The 10,161-nt window shown below is 41.1% G+C and overlaps 1 protein-coding gene across 1 annotated transcript; it reads left to right on the top strand.

Moving 5' to 3' along the window:
* Window positions 1-76: 76 nt before the first annotated feature.
* prodha (proline dehydrogenase (oxidase) 1a) lies at window positions 77-9,815 on the top strand. The gene is made up of 14 exons (XM_061800236.1): window positions 77-492; window positions 1,332-1,540; window positions 3,451-3,485; window positions 4,460-4,609; window positions 4,689-4,753; window positions 5,286-5,402; window positions 5,489-5,556; window positions 5,807-5,888; window positions 6,034-6,126; window positions 6,216-6,362; window positions 6,746-6,921; window positions 6,989-7,087; window positions 7,164-7,252; window positions 8,265-9,815. The coding sequence occupies exons 1-14, from the start codon at window positions 151-153 to the stop codon at window positions 8,453-8,455; spliced, it is 1,863 nt and encodes a 620-aa protein (XP_061656220.1). The 5' UTR covers window positions 77-150; the 3' UTR covers window positions 8,456-9,815.
* The last annotated feature ends 346 nt before the right edge of the window (window positions 9,816-10,161 follow it).

Genomic DNA, 10,161 nt, shown 5'->3' with positions numbered 1-10,161 from the left:
TTTTCTTTTTTAACTTTGTTTTTTTAAATTACATAACATGTCGACAAGACGGGAGGACCCCCCCCCCGCCCCCCATGTTGAAAAGAACAACATTACGCAACTTGCCAAGTGAAAGAGGCAAACGCGATTTTCCTGGCACACAGCGAAACAATGTCGTGCGCCGACAAGATCGTCTCCGCTCTGATCAGGGCCAACAAGGCCGCTAAGCTTCGCTGCCTCCCGGCCGCGAGATGCACGTCCACGGCGGCGGCGGCGGCCACTCGGGAGAAGCGGCGGCGGACGGCGGACGGAGGATGCGCCGGCGTGGAGGCTGATCCCGTGGAGCTCATCAGCCCGAGCCGGAGCGTCCGCGACGGGGCGCGAGGCGACATCGGCGTGGACTTCAAGAACACGGAAGAAGCCTACAAGAGCAAGAGCAACGTGGAGCTGCTCAGGAGTCTGCTCGTCTTCAAGCTGTGCACGGTGGACGTCTTGGTGGACAAGAACAAGGAGGTGAGGAAGCTGAGTGCGCGGCTGGATATGTGGAATGATTTTTAATTTTTTTTTTATTTTTTTTAATTAGTTTTTTTATTTTTGCAATTTGCATCAAAACGGGATCATAAGTAGATTTTAACTTGCAGCAATTGTTTTAAAATGTGTTCACTATTATTATTGTTAGTAGTAGTGGTAGTAAAATAAATAAATAAATAAACTAAAGAAAGTTATCAAATACAAAATATTAAATGTATTATTAGTAATGCAATTAAAACGGAATTTTGATCAAATTAAACGTATTTCAATGACTTCTACTGTTATTCATGAGAATGTAACAATGATTTCACTGCATTGTGAGTCATTTATATGATCATTGTTGTTTAATTGAATAAAAAATAATACATTTGATACATAATACAAATAATACATAATACATATTTAATCAAAATACATTGCAATTTGGATATTTTTTTTGTCCTATTGTTAATAGTAACAATTTAATCGTAATAATTTAAATAATTTTTTTCAAGGATTTTATATTATTATTAGTAGTAGTTTTTAAATATAATATTCTTAAAATTAACCATAATAATAATAATGTATATACATTTCCTTTGTATTCTTTTATTTGACCTTTTTCTTAAAAAAAAAACAAAAAAACTGGGTTTTTTTTTAGCTTCCTTGGTCACTGTCTGTTACTACTATTCAAAGGAACAAAGAGTCAACGTTCACTCATCTGTCAAACATTATGCCAACAAGAACATGCATAACATGGTGCCCATGTTGCGCAATATGTGGCTAACCTTTAATGGGGACATACTTAGAATTTTTTATTTATTTTTTTATTGTATTTGTAGTTGATGGAGCTGAGCAAGAAGGTGCTGGGCCAGTGGCTGTTCGAGAAGCTGATGAAGATGACCTTCTACGGGCAGTTTGTGGCGGGCGAGGACCACAACGCCATCAAGCCTCTGATCCAGAAGAACCAGGCGTTCGGCGTGGGCGCCGTGCTGGACTACAGCGTGGAGGAGGACCTTACGCAAGAGGAGGCCGAGAAGAAGGAGATGGAGTGAGCTCATGTTTCTCATTAAATCCCGTCACGAGCCGGTGGTTGAAACCGAGCGTGCCCGTTAACACGCCCACATGGGCACAAGTTGCGCTGTTAGGTAAGCGAAACGAGGGAAGGACAGGTGACTTAGTGGGTGTTATTTCCTCAAAACAAACAACCAAGAAACTTTAAAAACAAATAAAAGCTCAGAAGAACTGTAAAAAAACAAAAAACAAAATAAACTGAAATTCTCTTATATACAGTATATTCGTAATAATAAACATATCAATTGGCATATACTGCATCAATTTAGCATGGACTTTATGACATCCAGTTATCGTTTTTATTGCAGTGAGTCATGTATTAGTGCATAATAACAAACTTCATCATTTGTACATTTTGTACAATTGCTTTTGTACACTTGCACAACTGAGCCACTGAGAACTAACCATCCATCCATCCATTTTCTGAGCCGCTTCTCCTCACTAGGGTCGCGGGCGTGCTGGAGCCTATCCCAGCTGTCATCGGGCAGGAGGCGGGGTACACACTGAACTGGTTGCCAGCCAATCGCAGGGCACATAGAAACAAACAACCATTCACACTCACAATCATGCCTACGGGCAATTTAGAGTCTCCAATTAATGCATGTTTTTGGGATGTGGGAGGAAACCGGAGTGCCCGGAGAAAACCCACACATGCACGGGGAGAACATGCAAACTCCACACAGGCGGGGCCGGGGATTGAACCCGGGTCCTCAGAACTGTGAGGCTGACGCTCTAACCAGTCGCTCACCGTGCCGCCACTGAGAACTAAAGTAGGCTAACTCAATTTTTATCTTTTTTTTTTTTTTTCCTTTTTTTTTTTTCCTTTTTGCAGCAGCAGAGTGATTTCAATTTATGGCTGCAATAAAATCTGGGCGATTTATATGGCAATGATTACTTCTTCCGCGTAGCTGTTTTGTTGACACAGAGACTGTGTCGGCATTACGACGTTTAAAAAAAGTCTTTACAAAGACATTAATACTTCATTTTCATGCTATTTTGGTATGCATTTAACAATCTACTCACTATTTAGGTTATACTTGAACTTATAAATACAACTGCAAATGACCCAAAATTAAACATATTGTTACAGTAACAGCGAACATTATTATTATTTTAAAGGCAAATCGCTCTTATATTGGACCTCATTAGATTGTGCAGGTGTACCTAATGAAGTGACTGATGGGTCCAAACAATACACTGCAAAAACTAAAATCTAGCCAAGATTAATAACTATCTTAAAACAAGGCTTGTCTGCTGAGATATATTTTCTTGCCAGATAGTTTACATGTAAGAGATATTTTATTACTGGATATAAATAAGTTTCATTTAAAATAAGAAATACCCACCGGTAAGTCTATAGGTGGAGATAAATACTGTAGTTTTAATAAATTAGTGTTTTTTGTTGTTGTTGTTTTTTAAGGTTAGGTAAATTTACTTGTCAAATGCTTCTGTTCTATCAGTCGATAATTGTGCTTAAATTAAGTAATATAAATCCCTCATTTCATTACTTTTTTTTCTCATTTTATTCAGCCCAGTTTTTGATGATCACACACTGCATGTCTTGCTTCCTGCGTCACTATGAAAATAAGCACCAACATGTTTGCTCCGCACAAATCAATTGCTCACATGAGCTTGTCCTCTATTGGCTGGTCGAGGCAGACCCCTTTCTTCTGATTGGCTTGTCGGACACATGCAAGGGTTCTTATATAAGGAAAGAGGAAATAAGATTAATAGTCGCCCAAAGACAAACACAGTTTGGCATAAGCACCCGCAGTAAAAGCAATGTGTTAATATATCTTAGGCAGAATGACAATGCAGATTAGCAGTTATCACTTGCATAATAGTTGTTTACTTCTAATGCGATTGTCTTTTGGTTTGTTTTTGCAGTTCATGTGTGTCTCAAGCCGAGAAAGAAAGTCCAGGTGAGTTGTGTAGCGTGGCTTTGAATGTCACGGTGAGTTAAGGCCACGGGATGTGGTGACGTGCACGCATATGATCTTGCCGCTATAGGTTATATTTGGACCTGCAGCTGAGGCTGGAGAGGACAATTCTGAGAAGTTGTTAGGTTCGAGTTACATATATTATGCCTTTACCAAAATAGCAGACACGTCTCATGTTCAGTTTAGGTCAATGCAAGCTGCAACCAAAATAACAATTGAAGCTGTGAGCAGCCATTAACCTCTCGCACCTCTGTTTTTATGACAAATCTTTGACATGATCTAACACTGACTTCATGCGTTGTCCACATTGGACGGCATAGGCTAAAGAAAAGTTTACGTCACGCATCTGTGTAGTATAATTGCTTCCGATTGTGGCTTCCCTGGTAGTAGTTCGGCAAAGTCCTGGAATTTGCCTTTAGTGGCTGCTTCCTGTTCAATTTCAGGCGTGGGTCCTTGACAATTTGTCCACCCAATTTCTTGTTGATCAAAGAAACTGGTGACGGCGGCGAATTTTTTTCTAACTTTCCGAAAATCCTTGAAATGGTCATCAAACTTTGACGTTTTGCTCAGACCACGTTCAATTTTATAAGTCAACAATTATTCACAATTTAAAATGTCGCCCGTCTGTCCGGATACCTACTTCGACTGGAACTCATTTGGGGGTGAATTCCTAGTATACGTACATTATCACCAGGATAAAAGCATACCGGAGGTCCCCAAAATACCTAAGAGTAAAACCAGTTCAAGCTTTTGGTTTACATTGTGCTTGTTTGTTTTATTATCTACTTTATGACATAACCTCCCTTGATATTTGGCAGAGCCCCTTCACATTCAGTTTTCTGAATGTAAAATACAAATTAGCTGACACCTGTCATATGAATACTCCTGGCCGTGTTACCAAAATATGCCTTTTTAACCATAGCACACGGCGAACGGCGTCTCTATTTCGCCTTCAGGCGCCGATCACCGCGAGAAGAAGTACAAGGCCCATCGGCAGTTCAGCGACCGACGCGGCGGCGTCATTAGCGCTCGCACGTACTTTTACGCCGACGAGGTCAAATGTGACAACCAGCTGGAAACGTTTATCAACTGCATCAAAGCCTCAGGTAAAGACAAACCATACATCCTATGCAAACGTCACCAGAAATAAATGGACGAGAAGTCTGAATAAGACTTGACTTTCAGGAGGAGCCTCTGCAGATGGCTTCTCGGCCATCAAGATGACAGCTCTGGGACGCCCACAGTTCCTTGTGAGTTGAACACAATCTCCTCCGTATTAACCAAAATGTATTTATATCATCGACTCACGAGTTGTCAAGTTGGTAGCATTGGTACTATCTCATCCGGTAACGATAGTTTATCTCATTAGGGCAATCAATCATTGGCCATTTATCTGGTAATTATCTCTCGGCGGTACAGTTGGTGCCAACTCTTTTTTTTTTTTTACAATTGTACTTCAAGTTCATCACATGGTGCGTTATCATCACCTTACAATATAAAGTAAGATAATCCTTATTGTTGTACAGCAATGACAAGAAGCAGAAAGAGCTCATACCAGAAGTATAGTATTAAGCAATCTCCCACAACAACAAAACAATAAAGAACAAGGGCATATTATACACATAAAATTGAAATTAAATACATAATGACAATAGATATACATGCCAGAGGAGCAAAAGTAGCAATCAGATCAGGCTGCCTGCTTTTTCTCAGATCGAAAGGCTAATTAAAATCCAAAATTGTGACCAAATGTTTCGTGACGAATGTCGGGTCTGTACACAGCTCCAGTTTTCCGAAGTCTTGGTCAAATGGAAGCAGTTCTTTAAGTTCCTGGCGGCCCAGCAGGGAAAATCGGAAATGACGGCTCTGGAGCAAAAACTGGAGCCGGGACAACTCAAGGTGGGTGTCTGGGTGACATTCACTCTAATAATGCGTGAGTGTTTTTACTTTTCTTTTTTTTAATACATGAAAATATGTATTTGTAGGAGAGTTTGACCAGGCTGGGTGTCGCTGCTAAGGATGACATTGAGAACTGGTTCACCGGACTGTCAGGGTAAGAGCAGCTTGAAATTCTAAATATAAACCTATTAGTGTCCCCCCACTATATTGCTGTTCATCGTTCATGGCATCGCTATTGTGATTTAATTTTGTTTTATAAAGTGTATTTTGGGGTGTGTTTAAAGTGTGAGAAAGAGGTAAAACTCCATGTAAAAAGATTGCGTATGGTTGCAGATTTGTACTTATATACCTGGTGGTTCTGGAACATACTGTATTCTCCGTTATTAATTAATTTGCATTTCCAGAACTATAGATATGCTGGACTGGAACAGTTTGATAGATGACACAACCAAAATCTCCAATCTGCTCATGGTGCCAATCCTTGAGGTACGTTTATAGAGACATGGGGGAAATGTTCTGTAAACCCCTTTTTACAGTGAACTATGCCATACAAGGCAGAATAATCTTACAACGGGCACATTTTTACAGAGATGATATGATGTTTGATAGCATAAATCTTTTTTTCTGATAGACGGGCCAGCTGGAGCCGCTACTGAGCACATTCACAGCGGAGGAAGAGCGCCAAATGAAGCGAATGCTGCAGAGAGTGGACATCCTGGCCAACGTGAGCACAAACAAACTCAAACTTCCCAAGTGTCTTGTCGTAAATAGTTCGGCGTTTTAATGCTCTTTGTGTGTGCCTGGGCGTCCCAGCATGCCATGGAGCACGGCGTGCGGCTCATGGTGGACGCCGAGCAGACGTACTTCCAGCCGGCGATTAGCCGCCTGACCCTGGAAATGCAGAGGAAGTTCAACACAGAGAAGCCGATAATCTTCAACACGTATCAGTGCTACCTGAGGGTCAGTTCTCTTGCTAGCCAATTGGACAGATACAAAAACGTTGTTTGCAGCTGTACTGGCCTGAGAAGTTTATCCTTTAAATCTTTGATTGCCCACCATGATAAACAGACATATGGGTAGGTCAGTATATCCAGTGGGTAGGTAGGCAGATAGGTAAGTGAACAGATGGCTGGGTAATAGACATGGTAAGAAGGTTGTAGCTCAGAAGAAAGGTTGGTAGGTAGGTAAGTGAAGTGGGTGGACAGATGGGCGGGTAACAGAGAAACTAAGTAAGAAAGTAGTACAGTTCAAAGAAAGGTAGGTAGGTGTGTCAACAGACATACAAAGGTTGGTGGTTAAGTAGGTCTTTACTATCTGTGCTTACAAACTGTAAACGATTCCAGGAGGCCTACGACAACGTGACGGTGGACGTTGAGCTTTCTCGGCGGGAGGGCTGGTACTTCGGTGCCAAGTTGGTCCGCGGGGCCTACATGTACCAGGAAAGAGCCCGGGCGGAGGAGATCGGCTACGAGGACCCAATCAATCCCGACTACGACGCCACCAATAGGATGTACCACAAGTCAGTAGCCGCTTCTAGCCCAGAGGTCTATTGTGCGACATTTATTTACCACGTGATTTTGTCGCAGATGTTTGGAGTACCTGCTGGAGGATATCGACCACGGTCGCAAGTCAAACATCATGGTTGCCACTCACAACGAGGACACGGTGAAATTCACCTTGGAGAAGTACGTTTTATTCTCAAAAACCCTCGGAGCGTCTTCATGTCTGGCGTTACGTAACGAGCCATACGTCGTTTTTCAGGATGAACGAGATGGGGCTTTCACCCACAGAGAACAAAGTTTACTTTGGACAGCTGCTCGGCATGTGTGACCAGATTAGCTTCCCGCTAGGTAGGCGCTAACCCCCTCCCCTCTCACCACCCCCACCTCTGATAATGTTCCGATGCTAACAAAAAACAGGCATATGGAGGCTTGCGTCACACAGTTATGGGACCACCGAAGCCAAAGTGCCTCGGTGGTCTTTGAAGTGGTTGAACCTTCAGACAAGAGGTGGACCCCTTAAAAAGGGACCTGTTGGAGAGAACTCTGGAACAAATTACAGCACAGGAGGTTATCAGTTACAGTGATGCTCTTTGAAGTGCAGCACATGTTACATTTTACTCGATATCAGGCGTGTCCAAATGTTTTTCTCAGAGGGTCGCATACAGAAAAATCATAGGATGCCACTTTGGAATTCTTGTACTTTAATTTATAAACGTGCTAAAACCAATCAAGTAATTATGTATTGGTTTTATGTATACTATAGGATTTTTTCATGATTTTGGAGTGGCATTCAAAACGAAAACAACAGCAATTTGTAGTAACAACCTTTAAAGCAGTGTTTACTTGAGAAGAACACGGACTAGTATTCCATTTGGATTTCTTTATTAACTGTGGTTTATAACAGCACACTTTAAAGAATAATCAGCAAAGCAGAGATGCCATGCATCTAGCTTGTGCACAGTCACGAAACCATGTTACATTGGCGCTTCTATTCAGTTGTCAAATTATTTGACAAAAACTATAGTATTAGCAAGTACAAACTGACGCGACATCATGTATAGGCAAACAAATATGTGTAATAGCACTTCACATAAATGAGTATAAGTCATTAAACTCACCGTTTGGCATTTACACACAATAACAGGTTAGGGACCACAGGCAGTAGTTGTACTCATAGTAGTTATCAGAGCTGTCGCGATCCCCCCTCTGCACACTTTTTTGACACCCGGACTTTTCATGCTAACTCTGTTTTTTGGGGTGACAGGCAAGTGCGTCATCCATATGTTAACAGCCAATTGCATCGATTGGTCACGGGTTCGTGGATCACGGACAGTGACGTCACCAAAACGTTTCTCCTCAGGTCAAGCGGGTTTCCCGGTGTACAAATACGTCCCGTACGGCCCTGTAGACGAGGTCATCCCGTATCTGTCCCGCCGCGCTCAGGAGAACCGCGGCTTCATGAAGGGCTCGCAGCGGGAGCGCAGCTTGCTGTGGAAGGAGCTCAAGCGGCGCCTGCTGCGGGGGCAGATCCTCTACAAGCCCGTCTACTGAGTATCGGGACCACCAGGCGCTGCAGGCATGCCGCCATTGACCCCCATCTTGGGCTGGTGGGGTACCGCTTAACAACATGGACACCCTTTTTGGTTATACTCTTTAGTTTAGCATTTTGTTTAGAGAAGAACACTGAGAGTCACTTTCTGCTTGCCAAATAGTGAGCCCACGACTTTGCAGTGATGAATGAGCTACAACAGATTAAGATATGGTGGATCATTATTTGGCAAGTTAGTATCTGTTTCGATAATCCTGTGGTTCAGTTGCGCTTTAGCCATTAAGAAGGTGGAAAAGAGAGTTATAGTTAGATTTTAGTCGCACTGGGTAAATAATGTAAGGGTGGTTGGTGAGCCCGCAACTTACAGAATTAAAGCAGTCACCAGCTGCTTGCCAAAATGTGAGCCCACTATGCTCACCCCTTCAGCGTTTTTAAACACAAAGCCTCTTTGTTAGTCATATATAAGCACTTATTTACAATCTAGTCATCTGAACTTCAGCTATTATTAGGTTGCAAAAGGGAGGCATATTTTAAAGTGCACTCATGTCCTTTGTTGGTCATTTATAAGCAGTTTTCTATTTAGTTAAGTGGCGACTCACTACTTGGTAACTTATCTAAGTTATCTGAAAAACAGTAACTACCATTGGGTGACTAACATAATGGTTAACGTAGTGGGCTCACTATTTGGCAAGTCAGAGGTGACAATTGAGGGGGTGTAATGCATCGATAAATTATTTTCTTATGTACTTTTAAAAAGGTTTGACACTTTTCTTGCATATCTGTCACTCCAACATGCCATAATATTGGACGCACAAGATTATTGACGCACGGAATTGTACATGTAATAATCTACTGTATTATGTTGACATATGGTGTCTAATTATGGTGCAGTGAAGGGATTTAAATTGCAGAGAAACATATACTGTACTTTAGTAATAGTCACATAAGTATGTCGATAATAACAATTGTCTTATTTCTGTGCAATTGGTTGCACGGTGCAAAAGAGTAGAAGAAATGTTACATTTCACTTGAAGCATAGGTACAACTATGAGAAAAATTTTCCATAGTTTCTGACACAGAAGCACAAGAGCCAACTAGAGACACATTGCTACACAAGGACAATGGTCAAACGCAGTTTTATTTATTCTTTTGTTGCAATAAATCAAGAGAAATGGGACTATATCAAAAGTATTAGGATGTGAACTAAGTGTTGCAACAAAGGCACATTATATGTTTGTTTTTTTAACTTTGTATGTGTGTGTTCTATCATTTTATTGTTGGTGGATCAGAATTTTGTACAATTGTAGAATAAATATTCTTTTGAATAAAACAATAATAAAAATGATATATATGGTAAATGAACCCCTGCAGTGAATCATTACATGAAACATTAAACTTCTGGTTTTTTTCATTGAATAATATAGTATTGAATAGTGCAGCATTGTACAGTACAGCATAGTTTAGTATAATTATGTTATAACATTACAGGATGGTAATGTATGGCGCAGTATACAATAATAGACTGTTATAGTGAAAACAGCTTACATTCGGTAGGGATTGCTATAGTATAGTATTCTTTAAGGTACTACTACTTACTGTATGTTAGGTATATGTTCGTATATTTGAAGAGAGCATCATAGAGTATTAGTACTGTCTAGTACAGTATACTGGTATAGTCTAGCAGAGAAGTACAGTATACCACATGGTC

Source organism: Phyllopteryx taeniolatus, chromosome 15, assembly GCF_024500385.1.
Source record: "Phyllopteryx taeniolatus isolate TA_2022b chromosome 15, UOR_Ptae_1.2, whole genome shotgun sequence".
NCBI lineage: Eukaryota > Metazoa > Chordata > Actinopteri > Syngnathiformes > Syngnathidae > Phyllopteryx > Phyllopteryx taeniolatus.
The sequence above is the reverse complement of the archived record's forward strand: the minus strand, read 5'-3'. Positions and strand labels throughout refer to the sequence as shown.

Bases quoted from the DNA above. Each gene is read 5' to 3' on its own strand.
- prodha (XM_061800236.1), top strand. From the start codon at position 151: ATGTCGTGCGCCGACAAGATCGTCTCCGCTCTGATCAGGGCCAACAAG. The intron at 5,889-6,033 runs GTACGTTTATAG...TTTTTCTGATAG, and splicing joins TCATGGTGCCAATCCTTGAG to ACGGGCCAGCTGGAGCCGCT. The intron at 6,127-6,215 runs GTGAGCACAAAC...TGGGCGTCCCAG, and splicing joins GAGTGGACATCCTGGCCAAC to CATGCCATGGAGCACGGCGT.